The sequence below is a fragment of the Trichechus manatus genome, unplaced genomic scaffold (assembly GCF_000243295.1).
Source record: "Trichechus manatus latirostris isolate Lorelei unplaced genomic scaffold, TriManLat1.0 scaffold00022, whole genome shotgun sequence".
In the NCBI taxonomy this organism is placed as follows: Eukaryota; Metazoa; Chordata; class Mammalia; order Sirenia; family Trichechidae; genus Trichechus; species Trichechus manatus.
Window position 1 is genome coordinate 3,767,675 of NW_004443958.1, and position 18,444 is coordinate 3,786,118.

Sequence of the window (18,444 nt, forward strand, 5' to 3'; positions counted from 1 at the left end):
CCGAATCACTTTCAACAACTATTAGATGAATCCTCTGGATTCCTTCTACTTTCATTTCATTTTCTGATACTTCCCCCTCCCCAGTATAGCTTACCTGTAGTGTCGGGAAATCTCGTCTTCCACCTGGGTAATAAAATCACATTTGGTACATGAGTGTTCTTTGCTTTCCTTGACAGCCTGCTGCCCATCTGATCCTTGCAGATGATTTGCTTCTTGTTTGACATCGGATGCTTGCGACTCATGCACACTCTCATAATGAAAGAGGAGCACATCTACATCAGGGGTGGAGAATGAGCACTGGTGGCATTGGTGTTTGACTCTCGAGCTTCCGGCCGCCCCAGGAGACAAGTGCAAAAGCAAGAGTGCACAGTGGGAACAATTACTTTTTCTACAAGCAAACGGATAAGTAATTTCTCCAAGGTGCTTTTCTGGGCTGCAAAGGCCTCTGGGACAGAATGGACAGTGCTTAATGGTACACTTGTGAATGTTATGGAGCTGCTGATAATGACGGAGAAGTGGCCCCACTACAATAACATCGGGGCCATGGCTTTTGGAATATCTAAAGTCACAAAACTGACAATTGTAGCTTGTTATCATGTTATCTTCTGCTCCCTTGCTGGAGAAGTCCTTCTTTTTAGCCCCACTAGAGCCTTTGTCTGCCTTGGAAACAGGCTCCCCTTCTGAACTTTTGGCTAGATCATTCTGATTAATGACAGAGCCCCTGGAAAGCTTATCGTTCAATTCTGGATTAAGGCTGCCTGACTGCGCTCCTCCATGCTGTTTGCCATAATGTTCTAGCAGTTTAACTGAGCTAGATGACTCACAGCTGAAACTACAAAATTTACACCAGTAGTAACTGGTAGCATCTGTACCATTTTGTCTCGAGGAATCAAGGGGCTTGATGGGCACTGAGTAGCCAACAGGAGTATCATCTCCTGCCTTGACTGTAATCTTGTCCTGCCACTTTCCCAAGTCTCCAGAATCACTGGGTCGAAGTGCAGGGATAGATTTGTTAGAGTTTTTCTCTGTAGGTTTCGCACCCTCAGAAGAGGGGAGAGAAGCCTTTATTTTGTTCGGGTGAGTCTGAAGAAAGTGTTGTTCTAGTTCAGTTGATGAGTTGCCCATATAAGTGAAATTGCAGAATTTACAGCGGAAGTACTTGGTGTTTCCTTGGCAATCTGGTGTTTTCCGTCCAATGCCAATGAATGTTCCACCTGAAGTGACCTGGTGCAGAAAAGATGCATGTTACTTTAAACGCATCATTAATTCAATGAATTCCCAAGAGGGAAGGGGCGTGTGATATTGCCAAGTATTCCACATGAAAAAATACAATAGTACTTATTATGAAATCACTTGAATAATCAGAGCAAAATAAATTCACTCCTCAATTTCTCCGTAACTTCTCTCTGAGAGGCTCATTATACTAAACATTTTAGGTCACAGTAGCAGATGAAGATAAGTAATGAAAGCACTGTAACTAATTCAAGAGATTTAATAATACATACTTAAAAAAAGAAAACAATTTTCAATGGAGTAGGTTTTAGTATTTCCTCCCTCAAATCTCATTCTTGCGGAAGCATCCAAATCACGTGGGATTTCTTTTCACAAAGCTTAAGGGTTGCTGTCAAAACCAGAATCAGTTGCTCAGAGATTACTCAATGCAGACATTCTCCAAGGAAATCTTCTGTTTAGTTCCTACAGCAACGAGGCTGCAGGCAGAGATGAGCTATTATATCTTTTGGGTAAAATAAAGGTGTTAAAATGACCACTCAAAATGATTATAACTGAACCCCTAGCAATCATGAGTAAATTAAAAATAAAATGGAGTGGGCAGGAAATCCTGATGAAGGAGAACCAACGTGGACAGCTTAAAATGTTTCCCATTTTACGACAAATGAAAAGAAAACAATCTCCAACTGCCTCATTTGATTAAGCCTCTTTCTCATGGCAAAGGATCCAACTCCTCCTGTGAGTGGGTCACAGGGATTTCCAAAGACCAAAATAAAATAATTCACATGATGAAAATCACCATAGCTCTTTTTTTTCCCCAAACTATGAAATTACATAGCATTGGACTGTTATGAATTGAACTGTGTCCTCCAAAAATAAGTATTATAAATCCTAAATCCCAACACCTGTAGATGTAATCACACTTGGGAACAGGACTTTCTTTGCTATGTTAACGAGACCAGATCAGTGTAGCGTGCGTTTTAAGCCAATCATCTTTCAGATACAAAAAGCAGATTAGGCAAGAGAAGGAAGCCCAAATAGAGGGGAAGATACACACCACAAGAAGATTGCCAAGGAACCAACACTGAAAAGATACAAGGACCTTCCCCCAGAGCTGACAGAGAAACAAAGCCTTCCGCTAGAGCCAGTGCCCTGAATTCGAACTTCTAGCTTCCTAAACTTCGAGACAATAAATTTCTTGGTTAAAGCCACCCACTTGTGGTATTTCTGTTATAGCAGCACTAAGAAACTAAGACATGGGGTTATGAAGACCTTTAAAGGACACTTTGTATAACATCCTGACTCCTTTCTTGTATGCACAACAGGCAGCACGACTAAATGCCTCCATGGAGCTGCCAAAATTCATGACTTAAAGTAGAGTTTTTTACCGAAATGCTCCAAAGAGGGAGCAATTTCCTCTCCCAACTAACAGAGAATTTTTGAACTTTTCCAGCAACCAGATGTAATACATTAAGCAAGTGGCATAATCATGTTCTGCCTTCTTCAACAGCTGCTCAAAAATGACACATGTGATCACTGCTCATATCCAAATCACTTCATGAGAAAAGTCTCAGGCATTTCAAAATCATTTTAAAGGCTCTACTTGAAATGCAAATAATATTCCTTTGGTGCAATGAGAAATATGTTTGCATTTCTATCATACAGGACTAAGACTGAAGTCTTCATTCTGCCACTTAAAGAGAGGTGTGACCTTAGTCAAGTTACTTAACCTCTCTGGTCAACAGCTTTCTCAATCAATTTGGAAAACCTCCAAATTTATTTTCAGTATCACAGTCCTAGGAAATATGTATTAACACATAAATAACTCAACATTTACTGCACATTAAGATAATAATTTATGAAGGTCTCCAGCAGTCTTTAATTGAAGGATGATGTTTCACCTAAGACATGGCCATATCCACCAAACGAAGCACATAGATTTCAGTCTGTCAATAGCTGAGCATCATCTAGCCAGAAAGTGAGGAAAGGGGGCACCCTCTCAGGAATCAGTCCTGGTAATGAGTCACTGGTGTGAGGATGTCAAAGCTACACTACTCAAGGAGGACACAGTTTATTCACCATTTTAACACTCGAAGTGATCAAACCAACTAAAACTTGCATTGACATGTAATGTGTAATATTGCAAAATTTCTACATATATTTCCCAATTGGCCAGAAGTAGGAAGAAATATTAACTTCAATATACAAAACAAAACATTTCAATGTGATGCCACCAACTCAGGAACTTTAAACTTGAATCCAAGGGGGCAAATTCAGAAGTATCCCATTCTTCTCTAACAGGCAAAGCAAGCAAGCGTGTAACATCTAGAGACACAAATTTGCTTTGTTTTAGCTACCACATTGCTTCAGGGTTGCCAAGCTTCCCAAATACAAAATGCTTTGAACTTCTGCTTGCAGAACAGGGATTCCCGAGAAACCATGACACATCATCACTTTTTCTTTGGTTTTGCAATCATCCAGCCTCATGCTCTGTGTCCGCAGCAAAAGAGCTGAATGAGAAGTGCACATAATCTTAAGAAACCCCTCTACATAAAATGTTGAAATGAATTTAAATTATTACTAAACATCACACCATCTCTTCCAGTATCTGACAACAACTTTAAGAGTCAGAAAATCCAGACTAAGAATGACCACAATCGGAAAGGCCCTTCTATAAAAAAAGAGCTAGCAAACATTTTGTTTAGGATTAACTAAGCTACCATAGAAACTGCAGTAGGTCTTTTAAATTGGTGGTTGCCATGTGTCTCAAAGTTGTGTTTTTCACCCATGGAAAACCATCGAAATCCATTATTTAGGATTCTTTTAGTGGCTGCAGACTTTAGTGATGCTGAAGAGCGTTTTTATACTACTGAACACTCTTTCAAAAACCACATAAACAAACAAAAACTCAAGGATCTCGTTTAATGACAATTGTGACACTTCTATGTTATCAATTTGCCTTCTTGGTAAATAGAAGTATATCGTATCAGTATTATATATTATAAAGAACTGATATTAGAGTTACATATTATAAAATCGAATTTTGTAAATTTACTTCGTCTTGGTAATACTTACATAATTACCCAGTGTTTGATCCCTTTTCTCTTTCAAAAAGAAGATATAAAGGCTTTATTTGTGTCAATTTTTATACTTTCTACAATGTCAGATGTACACTTAAGTCAGAAGGAAACATAATTGATGTGTATCATTGATATGCCATTGTAAAATAAAACAATTCTTTTAGCAGACAGTGCGTATGACTACTGACCATCTTCATTTTATTTTCATGACCTACATACATTAATTTAAAACAATTCTTTTCTAGGTTAAGTGCATGTGCACACACAGCAAGAAGAGTTATGCACAATAAGTGCTTGCAGCAACATTTTATTGAAACTTATTGCCAGGAAACAGTGCCTACGCATTCAGAGAATTATTTCAAACTTTTCAAATGGTTGAATTCAGGAAGGAGTAGAAAAAACTTATCTTCCCCAAGCTGTAACTATACTAAAAAGAGATCACAAGCAGAATACAGTATAGTTTTCAATCTTTCTTCTTTTGCTAACCAGAACTTTAATCATAGCCCATTAATCCAGGAGTTTCTTTGATCTGGGTATCCACATTTTAAGAAGTATATTAAACCACAAAATCTGCTTGGGCCAAAAATGACATCTATACATTCATGCAATTAGTAACTACTGCGGACTTAGCTTGTACCAGGCTCTGTGATAGATACTGGGATACACCAGTGAACAAACTAGACCACATTTCTATCTTCAAGAGACTTACAGTTTAAGATCCAAAATTATACATAAGTCATTTACTCTTTTGTATTTACCTGTGCTTCCATCATTTGCTTCCAAGGGAAATTCTCTAAGTTAAATTCCAGGGAAAGATACATTATTTAACCTTCCTCAATTATATGAATATAAGTAATATTGTACACCTTGCCATTTCATAGGATTATTGTGAGGATCAAGTGAGAGAGTGTCTCTGAAGATCATCTGCAAACTCTAGGGCTGTGCTCTCCAACAGACTTTTCTGTAATGATGGAAATGCTCTGTAATCTGTTCTATCCAATATGGCAGCCACAAGGCCTTGAAATAGGGCTAGTGCAACTGAGGAGCAGACTGTTTTACTTAATTTTATTTTATTTAAGAGATTTTTATTATTTTTTATTAATTTAATTCTACCTAACTGAAATCAAAATAGCCACATGTAGCTAGTGACTACCATACTGGACAGCAAGCTCTACAGTATTATTTACATGGATGAGATTATTATTTAATAAACCTGGAATTCCTCCTGTTAATGGGATGGACAGACTAAATAAAGAGAAAGTGGCAAAGTCACTCAGTAACATACACTTGTCACTCCCAGTATTCTTAGCTATAAACCTGAAGGTTCTTTTCCGCTGTTACTAAGTTAATGCTTCCTTCTATATCCCTTTTTTGACTGCAGAAATAGTAACCTTTGGAAGTAAGCAGGGGCTCCATACCTTTGGTTGAATGAATGAATAAATGAATTAATGAATGAACTCGTTAAGTGAGATGTGAACAGGAACAGAAATATCTCATACCAATGCCCCTGAGTCACCTGGGATAAGGAAATGATAGTAATTCACGGTCCCAGTATCAAAGGCTCTGCTTGACATACATGGACTTCTTCCAAAAAAGTACAAAATGCCATCTTTCTCTCCAAAGCAAATGACTATAGAGTCATTTGCTTGTGAATCAGAGTTAAAAATAGAGAAGCACCCAACACAGCTAGTAAGGCCTAACGAACAAATTTTAAATTGATTTTCACTGACTGAGGCCTACAATGGGGTTTTATTCTATTTTCATATAGTTTTAAAAGCTATTCCCCACATGTAGTATTTTACGTGGCTTTCGTTTCTAACTTACTAATATATATCTTTACACAAAACATTTCAATGCAGAGGTCAATGATATAAAAGGGTCTTTTTCAAGGTCTTTAACCTCAATTTATTTTTTACCTCCTATGGAGCAAAAACTAGTAAGAATATCTAAAAGAATATGTCAAATGAAAATATTTTGTTAAGAAAAAAAACCCTCAGACCTCTTAAAATGCCACTTTAGCACATGTACTTATTTTCAATGTAATAAAAAAGTTTTGTCTGAACCGAACACAAACTTTTCCTCAGATGTGGTTCATTTTCAAGTACTAAAATTGATAGCAACAGAGACAATTATGAAGGTACTAATTTAAGGGGACTTGAGGTTAGGGGCTGATAGTCAAATAAACAAAATCTGAAAAATAAAAAGCTAACTTGCTAAAAATCACTGTCGAAATACTGAAGTTTCAAATAACTTGAAGAAATCTGTAAGGATCAATCTTGGAAGAAAATAACTATAGTCAGAATTAATTTCCTAATCTGCATATGGAATGTTTCTGCATCATGCAGTGTTTCAAAAAACATTCCAGAATATAGTGAACCTCAATGTTATACTTTTTGTTAAAACACTTGAAAAATCTGATAACAAATCTAATTAGATGGCAATCATCTCAGTCTCAGAACACAGACAGACTATTCCTGTGTCACTATAGTAACTCCAGTAAGTGCTGTTCTCATTTGGAACTATAAGAGCCAACCAATCCACTTTTTTTTTTTTTTATTGAGGGGGGGATAAATTTAAATTAGCATAAGGAGAAACAAGCAAATTCAAGAAATACTGCATGTTCTTAATTATGTACATATTCATAATCTGCTTTTTGGATTACAGTAATATTCTATCTTGGACTGCTCTTCTCCTTTTACTCAGCATAATTACGAACTAATTTCTCTACAGTTATCTGGCATTTGGGCTGATAGAATACTAATAAATCTTAAAGTCCGTCTCTGTAATTTGAGGGGAAATACAAAACAAAGCAGAAAATGTACTGCAAGTGGATTAGAAAGCTAAGTACATTATCCATAGCACGCCTCTACTGCATCCGACCCACTGCTGCCATTGGCTCATAACGGAAATAAGTAAAAATTGCATGTGTGTTCTAAAAAGTATCTTAGTAGGAAAACAGAGAGTCTAATCACTGAAAATGTAAAACTTTCTTTCACTGGAGAAGGGCTTTGTTGCACACCTGCTGTGTGCCAAGCACTGGGGGTACAAAGAGAACTGGCATACTCCAAACACCAACAGGCCTATAGGCAAGTGCAGAAAGCCCACAAGTAAACAGACGACAGCATCAATGTAATCTGTTCTTTTGCTGAGATGTACCAGCTTCCAAGACAGCAAAGAGGAAGAGCACCTCACCCAGAATGACAGATCAGTAAGGACTTCTGGAAGGAGGTGACAGCGGAACTGTGGATAGATGAGTGGGCATTTGAGATGGGCCTCAAAGGCAATGATCAAGGAAAGGCATTTCACGTGCAGGAAACAAAACAAGTAAAAACATAAATGAGCTTGAAACAGTGTAAACGATCTCAGGAAAAGCTGAGTTGGGGTATTACCAAACTTCAAATGGAATTGCTATGTAATGGTACCTGCTATGCAGTAAATGTTATACATGCACTAGCCTTTTTCTTACTATTATTCTTTCCAGAAGCACAGAGATAGATAATCTGGAAAATTAACAGCGGTTAAGAGCTCAGCTGCTAACCAAAAGGTCGGCAGTTCAAATTCACCAGCTGCTCCTTGGAAACCCTATGGGGCAAGTTCTACTCTGTCCTATAGGGTCACGATGAGTCGAAATCGACTCAACGGTATTACTGGAGAGCCTTATTTAATTATACAAATTAATGGAAGGTAGACCTATACTTTCTATAAATATAGAATGATTCGCCAATAAGTAGAATTTAAATAATAAAGAAATGGAGGGACCTGAGGAAAGAAAGAAGGGAAGAAGGAAAGGAGGAGGGAGGAACAAAGAGGAAGGAAAATTAGGGAGGAAAGGAGAAGAAGGAAAGAGGGAGAAAAAATAATAGAAAGGAAATAGGAATGGAGAAGGAAGAGAGGAAAGGGAGGCGGGAAGAGAAGGAAAAAGGAACAGAACAAAAGAGAAAAGAAGGAAAAAGAAAAAACCAAAAAGAAACCAATAACAATTTCCCGTTCCTGTCAAGTCAATTCCAACTCACAGCGATCCTATAGGACAGAGCAGAATTGCCTTATAGGGTTTCCAAGGCTGTAATCTTTACAGAGACAAACTGCCACATCTTTCTCCCACAGAACGGCTGGTGGGTCTGAACCTCCGACACTCTGGTAAGGAGCGGAGCGCTTAACCACTGCGCCAATAACAATTTACTAAGTAAATATTAAGGGTAGAGGCAGTAAAAGCATAAAGGAGGGAAGAGTGGGATAAACTGTCCAACTGTTTGGGAAGAGATAAATATTAGAAAGACATCCAGGTTAACTCTGAGATTTCCAGCCTGACAGATTTAAATATGCGAGCAGAGAAGACAGTAGGCAAAAATAGTTGTTTGGGGGAAGGAGTTAAAAACTTCAGCTTTACAGATGTTGACTTTGAGATGTCAGTGGACTATCAAGGTGGAGATACCCATCAGCTGGAAAAACAGGTCTTAGAGCAAACCATCGTTTATTGTAAGATTCCCAAATATGTTACCGGACACATGAAAGAATTCAGGTGTTCTTTAATCTTACATCAATGGTTCATCTACATATTAAAGGAGAAATGCTACACAAGTAGGCTACTTCTGAATTCCTCAAACTCCTCACTGGACCCACACTGCTCACTTTCAGGATTCAGCAAAACAGACAGCTCTAAGCATGGCTGAGGTATGCAATGCACTCAAATTAGACACTCTAAAGGCCATAGGATTTGTTCTGTCTCCACACCCATTCCTGCACTTACTTGTGGGCAGAGGATAAAACTTTAATTATACAGCCTTGGAGAACATAAATGGGAGCTGAGTGCATCTCCTCAACCTTTAATCTTCATACAAAAACTATCCTACATTGTGCCTAGTAACTATCCGAGCAGAAGAAAACTCTCAGATCATTTAATAAATCATAAATTCCTAAAACAAAGCCCTCTAAATGAGTGGAATATGAAGAAAAATCTAATGCACGGGTGGAAAGTCCCTTAATTTGGGGAGAAAACACTGCATCCCTACTTGATTGAATTGGAATTCACCCCTTAACTCAATCATGATTGAATCACAATTTTTTTTAATGACATATCAGCAAAATTAGTTGGCCTTTCAGTGATTTCAATTATAATCCCAGTAAATTCAAACGAAGTAGCATTACACTATGAAATAGATAATAGACAATCTCAAAGAAACCAATGAAGTCCTCCAAGTCAATGTGATTCACTTAGTATGCATCAAGCAGTCCAGGTTTATCAGTCTTATATCTTCTCCCTTACATGCAACTGGCCTATCTTCTATTACTTTTCTATTTGCAGTAAACTCGGTCTTATATTTGGTGAGGCCGTGTATCATAGGGGTTGTGAAGACAGGCTTCTTTAGCCTACCTACCTTGGTTTACATCTCAGTTCCTCCTGTTACTCAACTCTGTGATCTTGGGCAGGTTATTTTTAATCCCTATATGCTTCAGTGTCCTTGTGTTTTTGAAAATGGGCATAGTGATAGTGTCTACTTCAAGGGTTTTATGAGGACTGATTAATACATGTAAAGAACTTAGATCCACATATACTCATAAGAAACGCTTAGTAAATGTTAGCTATTGTTAGAAGTGAATCCAAAATTGGAAAAAAAATAGAAGAGATGTGCAATTTTGATTATGCAAACTAACAGATGAAAGGAGTATAAAGATCAAATTAGAATACAGCAAAATAAACTTCACATCTGACTTTCAATTAAAAGTAAACAAGAATTTTTCTGATATTCTGGGAATGCATAACACTTCAAGTTTTAGAATAATACTAGAAAGATTCAAGAGATCTATGATTCTCATAACTAGACTCCATGAAAGAAATAAGAAAATGAAAGGGAACTACTCTGTCTGCAAACTTCCCTGGAGTAGGGGCACTACTTACATACTTGTACTTTCAACACATGTGTGTATGCTGTGATTACAATAGCATAAGAAATAAAAAAAATAAAAAAAAAAGCACAGTATAATCTGCTGCCTTGGTATGATCAGCAGAGCAACTACCTGACAGATAAAACTTTTATTAAGAATTGAATAACGCTAAATTTGATTGGACGCACTGATAATCATGATTTCTTCTTCTAAACACTCAGCCTGTAAAGAAATGTAGATATTCAAAACAGTGGTACCTGTGTTCTTTAAACGATGGTAAATAAACAGAAAATCAAAAAGGGACTGATATTTTTCTTGCCGACCCTCACGTAACAAAGTCTAATGGAGATTTAACTGTCATGCAGGTAAAGGCATTCATGAACATGGTCAAACTACTCTATTCGGGTGGCTACACTGTCCAGCTCAGCCATCTACACTGATGAAAATGACCTGGAAAATGCCAGAACTTTACTTTGCTTTATGGCCTTAGGGTAAGCATATGTTTTATTTTGCACACTTTATTACTTGTTAAAGACACACAGTCCTGAATATATGTATGGGTTCATATGCCAAACAGTCTCTACCATACAGTCTGAATTGATTAAAGTCTCATTCACCAGTTTTTCTAAAATGCGATCGTCCTCAACTCAGAAAAACAAAGAAACAGAACCTGCTAAGATCTACAACTTCCCTCCTATTCCAGATCAAAGGAAACTCCAAGGCAAAAAATAAATATTTGGAAGTAAAATTCAAGAAAAGTCAAAATAGACCACAATGAGATTAATGTTCCCTGAGTTTTTTGTTTTGTTTTCAGACCAAACTCTAATCCCCTTTTCAAATGAATGCACTGGTATATGTTAATAAAGCTGATACAATTAAATATGCTGGAAATACAAACACAAAATATGACTTCCTATCTCCAAAATCTGTTCTTCCTGCTTCTAACATGACACACTGGGCAACTCTGATAAAAATATTTACAAAACAGAAACGTAGCTCTCCTAGTTTAAATATAAGACAGTTAGTGGTAAGTTAATGGTGAAATTTTTCTCTTAACGTTAGAATTTTATTAAGGGACTAAATGAATTTAACAGATGGAATCCAATAGCTATCTTCTTGGAGTCCTGAATAATGCAAAATAACAGGAAAGGTTTACGGTACTAATATGAAAGGGCAATATATACATTGTGAGCATTTATAAACATGGATGGCTTAAACACTTTCCCGTGGGAAGCACAACTTGACAGGACTCCTACTTTTACAACCTGATCTGAGGGCTAAGAGCTCCCCCATAAAGATGACGCAAGGCCCTAATGCACAGCACATTAAGCCCTAATGAAACAGCAAAGTTCATACTGAACAATGCAGGTCTCCATTCACTGATGGTTTAAATATAAGCATAATAAAACAGATTTAAAAGAAAGAAGCTGTAATTACTTTCTGAAGAACTCAACCTCTTGTCCTATTATTGGTCTATATGTGAGCCTCAAAGGCAAAACATAGGTAGTAAAAATTACATGAAGGGCTTACCAAACATACCACATCCATTTTTTTTTTTAATTTTAAGCATAATATTTAATAAAACACACGGGAAACAAACAAAAATTAAAAACTAAGATCCTGGTCAAGTCAATCAACTCTGAGCTAGCCATTATATCTTTTCTTGTTTTTCTTAGTAAAGACAAGACTGTTTTCTGATTTCAGGGTTGAGCATGCTACATCAAGGTGTGTGGGGGAGAATATTATGAATTCCATAGACTTAGAAAGAACCCTCTTGATTTTATGGCTTAAAAGCCATCTCCATTATCCTACTGGAGGCTCTATTTACTATGCAGCATACACACACACAAACACATACACACACACGCAGGCAAAAGCTGTTTGATAACATTTCTGATCAAAATTAATTTTGATTCAATTAATTGTAATCTAATTTACATAGAAGTGGATATTGTCAATTCAAGCATGTCTAAGTTTCAATTACTTCCCCAAATATGTGTCAAAGAGTTGACAATAATTTGAACTCAGAACTGAAAATCTTAGAATCTGTTTAAATTATTTCTCTTCCCCAACTATATATCTCACATTTGCAGTCAAGTGTGTTCAAATTACTTAAAACCATCCATGTCAAACCAAAATATAGATCAAAGCCACAGAGTTCTTTAAATCCTCTACTCTGGCTTCTGTTCCTTTTTTCTTGGCCTAAAATGTCATAAATCTATCATTAACCACCAACTGTCCTAAAGGGGGGTGGGAGGACCAGTTTAATTGAAGAATATTAATGAATCACTCATCTATTACTTCAATTAGTTTAAATTATAGATTTATATAAATTCCTGAAATTGAATGATTATTTGCCTGTATTACTCGTATTTACCAACATCTTTTTATCAGAATTCACACAAGCCATTAGCTCACTATAAATTTCTGACAAAACTGCATTAAAGAAATTCTATAGTCAGCATTTTATATCCCACAGCTTTTAGTCTCCACAGTTCAAGTGCCAAGGAAAGAACCACTCAAATGGCATTTCAGCAACACAAGCATGTGGGTAAAAAGGGGAATTTCAGATGTCCTTTTATTCAGTTTATGCATACAGAGAAGCTGTTCAATATTTATTTCAGCATAAAAATATTAATATGTTACTTATCTTCAGACATGTTTCTGCATCAACATCTGGTGTATGCACAAAATGTCTGAGATTAGCATTTGGCCCAAAAGTCTAGTCAATGTTCCCTTCATAAAGTGAAGAAAATTAACTCTGTTAAGACTTGTTTCTAAACCCAATCATTTCTTTGAAATAATCACCCACTTTTTCCACAGATTACTTTTTTCTATTTTTAGCAATAGTATTTCTTCACGAAAAAAAATTGATCTTAACAAGATTATCTTTCCACATACTGCTTCCTACCATCTTTTGTCTTCTTTACGGTGTGCGGCTGCGAGGATGTAGTAGACAGCATAGTCTAGGATTCGGCTGTTTTATTTCTAGTTCTATTAGTTCAAACTCAGATAGCTCACACATCTGTTTTATTTCTAAAATCACTGCCCAGGAAAAGTGTCTAGCTCGTTCTACCCAAACATAAACTTTACTATAAATAACTAAGAACCTAACAAATAACTGTTTAGGGGAAATGGAAGTGTGTTTAAAAATCTGAATTCTTCCAAAATATAGGCCTCAATAATCTTCGTTTTAGAGCCTTCCTGACAGCTTAGCTCAGCTTCCCTCAGATGTTGTCCCCAGAGTGAGCAAACTGAAACTACTGCCGGAAAACCAGGTATTAACATCATATTTCTTGCTAATTATAAAACACCGTTTCACAGACTGACATTATTCACTTCTAACCCTTTTATCTAAAACACATATTTGCTTTCCGATCACAGTTTGACAGCAGAGTGTATCTGACATTAGACAGTGAAATGATCTTTAATAAGACAGAAGTTCAGAGCATGTAGCTTTCATGCATAATAAGTACGCTGGCTTAATTTGGTGCTCCACGGAAATAATTCTATTTGTGGCAATTCACAAAATAAGAGGGAATTTTTAGAGAGCTTTGCAAAGATGAGACTGGCTTTTTAAGGGTTCTTCTTTGTATCTCCCTCAAAGTGGGAAGACTGGCATTCTGACATTTAAAGGACTCGGAAATTTCTCTTCTGATTTTCCCTAAAAGTACTGCAAAAATATGTTCACTATCTGTTACTGACAACTCCTTTGCCTGTATTTCTTTATTGGTACTCGGTCAGTAGAGGGCTGAGGCGAATGTGCTGTGCGGTCGATTTGATAAAAATGACTGATATTTTAAGAGATTTAGGAGGCCAAATAAGTGTGATGTGGTTTCATGAGTTCTCAGATACTTCTTCTAAACTTTCCTAAAGAAGGTTAATATCAAGCTTAATATGTTTTGAAATCCCTCTGGCCTAATAATACAATAAAATATAGGCTGTGACAGAAAGTAACACACCTTCTCAAGATGGTCATGCGTTTCAACTATACTAAAATTACTAAAATTAAACGAATATATTTCTTTAGACTCAATTCCACTTTTCATTCTATTTGAAATAGTAACAGGTTGGTTTTTTTTTTGTTTGTTTGTTTCACATATGCTGTGAACTAAAGATAGAAAAGTAGATCAAAAAGGTATGTTAGTTTTAATAAAAATATAAATCTAAATTATTACTAAAGGCTTTAATAAATTATTACCATTTTCCTGAAATGCCAAAAGGAATATTTTATTAGCCTGCATCAAGGTCATTCTTATGTCCCTAGTACTTAAAATCACACTGTCTTGTTTTTAATCAATATACAATTCTATTTCCAAATTTCCATTTGCAATTAGTTTGTGTTTTCAGAAGTATATTTCTTCAACCTTCAGCGTGACCCAAATCTAGTCCAATTTGATGTCCAGCTGAGTATAAAATCAAAACCTAATCCAAGACACAGGAAAGACCCTCACTGAAGAAAAAGCCTTATAATCTAAAATTAAAACAAGGCATGCATTATTATCATGAGAACCATAAAGATCAGTGCCATATTTGGAAGACTGTGAAAACATTAAATTGCCATGAAACACATCCAGAAATATGAAGCATAACTAATTCCACGAAAGACTTTCTCCCAACCTAATAGAAATGTTGGGACTGTTTCCCATGATGACAGGTTAAAGCAACTCCAAAAACACATTTAAATGAAATTGATATGGAATGTGTCCATCCCTTCCCCTGGCTCTAGCAGGCTACTCTTCTGAAAATGGGTGCTCAGTTTTAACACACAAATGAATTCACATTTCATTACTAGTATCTTTCTCTATACAAAGAGATCACAATACAAAGCACAAACCTGTACATCATAGGTCCCATTTAGTAAAACAGGCCTTGAAGAATTGATGTCCTGCAGCACACCAGAAAGCACAGAACGGTTGACCTTCTGGAAGTCTTTGGAATGGCTGAACTGCACCATGTTATGAAGGGCTAATATTTTGCTGTCCAGTTCAGCATCCTGCCTGGTGCGGTTATGCAGTCCTAAGTGATACTTTCGGAAGTGCTTAATCAGATCTGTGGGGTCGTTGCCATAGTAACCATATCCACAGATATTGCATTTAAAGTCCTGAAGCTCTGGAGACAGAGGTGCCAGGTCTGGGTTGTCATTCACCAGTAAGTCAGTTTTGGATTTATTCAGTCTTACACCCCCATCTGAAGGCACTTGTGGGTTTTTTGAGGCCACCGAAACTGGGCTTGAGCCTTTACAATTGGCTTGACCACTCGGCGTTTGCCCTGTTTCCTCTGTAGCCTTTGGTGACATCTTATGATCTTCTTTTGTCTCCAAAGAATCCCCTGATGGGGTGCAGGCCATATCTTGAGGGTCATCTGCCTCTGCTCTCTGAGGAGATTTCAAGGGCTCACAGACTTCCCCAGCAGCTGGAGATGAGAAAGCCAACATATTTCTGTCTGTCACCTCATCATGTGGAAAGGAGGGAAGGTTTCCTCCCTTACTGGGGCTTTCATAATTGAAGCCAGCCTTCTCACTCAGGACTGAGCTTTTTAAATCCTTCTTACTGCTAGAAGATGGATCTTGGACATGCAAGCTCTGTTCCTCCTTATTATTCAGTTCTGCAGCATCACTCTGATCCGTATTTTCTGACATCTGATCTGCAGAAAATTCTTTGTTCTTTCCAGATACCTTGTTTTCAGTACCTATAGGCTCCAGGGTCTGGCCCTCGCCTTCACTAGCAATGTTTCTCAGAGGGGGGTTCTTTTTCCGAACCATATCTGTACAAATACAAGCAAAAGGCAGATACAGGTTATTTGAAAATTAAAGACATGTAATCTAACCTAGAATATTTTATTCATTCTATTAATGTGTGTAATAAAATACTCCCTCTAGGAAAAAATCCATTTTAGATGCTGCAAAAAACTGAGACTAAAGCAAACAACTTACATTTAGAATTATTTTTGAATTATTTAGAATTATTTTTGTCACAAAGAGTGCCTCATTCTTATTTCAAAACGGCTTTAGGAATACTGATTCTTACTAGCTCCATCCTTCCTGTTAGCTACTAGTTTTTCTTTCCTGTCAAATTATATTTTTTGCCAAATTTCTTTCTTCAGTTATAGTCACACACATATATACGTATACATATGCTCATATGCTTATATATTTATATACATGTTATATATAATATGTACCCCCCCAAAAAACCGATCCCGCTGCCATCGAGTCGATTCCGACTCATAGCAACCCTATAGGATAGAGTAGAACTGCCCCACAGAGTTTCCAAGGAGCGCCTGGTGGATTCAAACTGCTGACCTTTTTGGTTAACAGCCGTAGCACTTAACCACTACGCCACCAGGGTTTCCAGTATGCACAAATATTATATATGCATATATAAACAATAAAAGCTAGAACTCAATATTTTTACAATGTGCAACCAGAATATAAATACAGTTTCAACCAAAATATTCTCATAGCCAAAAGACCGAAACGGCTTGTTACAAACAGAATGAAAACGGCCCCATTTCCTTCAGGAAATGGAGGATAACAAGGTGACATCTCTGCCCTGTTGACAAATTTCTTTAAGCCACCTTCGAAGCGCGACTGAAAGTCAGGAGGACCTAGTACGCATCATAGTGGCCAGGTCGGGTTTTACTCGAACTCTGTCATCCAGCATGAGGGGGAAACTAAGTCTTGAACTTCCAGACAAGTCTGGTGAAGAGTACCACCTCCACCAATGGAACACACTGTAAGTTCACTAAAGAAAAATATTATTGTCATATCATATGACATTGTCATTTTTGTAATTCAAAATGGTAAAATATTGGCAATTTCCTATGATTCACCTTTACATGCCAGCTCAACTATGCCTTTCAGGTTAGTAGCCTCAGTGACAGTGACTAGGGTCAAAATAAGAACTCAGTGACAAATTTCTCTACTGGAGTGTAATGAGTCAGAACTCTAAAGATAAAGCGATAAGAAACAATTTGTGTCATGTCGATAAAAGGATGTATTAGCAAAGGCTCCTTGGGACTGGGTTTCATGGCCTTTGTTCCTTAATCACCCAGGTGAAATACTGTCCTGTGCTGTATAAGTCATCGCCCCAAATGTCTCCTGGAAACATCCACCTGTGACTGACTAATAAAATAAGCCTTCTTTACTAGCCGACTCTGCCGTGGGACAGATTTAACAGAGTTAGTTACACCACGATTAGCCAAAATGTCCTGAGAAAATCCAAATTAATAACATGTTTTAGTCGTTTTCATCTATAATTTCTCACAAGTCCTGAGGAACCACGCTGGCTCTGGATCTATGGGTGTACCTTTGCTTCTGAAAAGCCAGTCAAGCAAAATTTTTATAATGTGAATCACCGACCAAAGAAAAACACTCCAGAGTATAAAGGATCATTTACAAGGTGAAAATTCTCATTGGTTGAATAATGTCAAAAATACTGTACAGCTGCCTTTAAGAAAGTACACTGCTCCTTCTTTCACACAGATATTATTAACCATATATCCATAGAATTTCGCTCTTGAAACAGCAACAAAAACATATACATTTATAAGACTGAGGTTTCAGTGACCCATGAGGTAATATGAATTAAGCCTTAAAAGTAACTAAGTTAGGTAACCATCATTGGAAAAAAAAAAAAACGGTTAACTAATTTTCTTCTTTAATATTTGCATTTCAATGTCTTATCTGTTGATGTTAACTTTTTAGTAGATGTCTCTCTCACTTTCAAAAGTGACTAAAGTAACCTTAGGAACTTGTAACAACATGTGGAAGCCTGGAGAGCAATTTTATTGACACTTAAAGGGAAAATTAAAAAAGAAAGAAAAAAGGGGAAGCTTAAGGAGTTGGTTGTGGCTTAAAATATAAGAGTTTCAGTAAAAAATATACTGTTTTAATTTGTCCTACAGAAAAAGGTTTTCTACTTTACAGAGTAACAGATATTTATACATATAAAAATGTGAAGTTCTGGTACAGCAGTTCAGCCTTTCCCTCCAGAATTTCCTGGGTTTTTTTTTTTTTCCCATTTCACATAATATCTTTAGTAACTATTGCAGTATAATCTTTCTTTGGACAAACGCTGAATAACTATCAGTTACAATGCTGAATCATTTCTATTTTATCATTTTCTCCTTAATGTATAAAACCTAACAATAATTCACCAAATGAATAAGGTTACACAAAAATTATAAAAATCCTATACGAAATGGTGGACCCAATGAATAAACAAGGAATAAATAATCCAATTCATTA

General features: G+C 36.8%; 1 protein-coding gene across 3 annotated transcripts in view; it reads right to left on the bottom strand.

Moving 5' to 3' along the window:
* TRPS1 (transcriptional repressor GATA binding 1) overlaps positions 1-18,444 on the bottom strand; it is a 274,383-nt gene that overhangs the window by 210,059 nt on the left and 45,880 nt on the right. For all 3 annotated transcript variants that reach the window (XM_023728164.1, XM_023728163.1, XM_004372960.2), the window contains 2 exons: positions 15,031-15,959; positions 95-1,224 (listed from right to left, as the gene is read on the bottom strand). In XM_023728164.1, coding sequence (XP_023583932.1) covers positions 95-1,224; positions 15,031-15,957 — 2,057 coding nt within the window. In that variant the 5' untranslated portion in view covers positions 15,958-15,959. The remainder of the gene's footprint in view (positions 1-94; positions 1,225-15,030; positions 15,960-18,444) is intronic.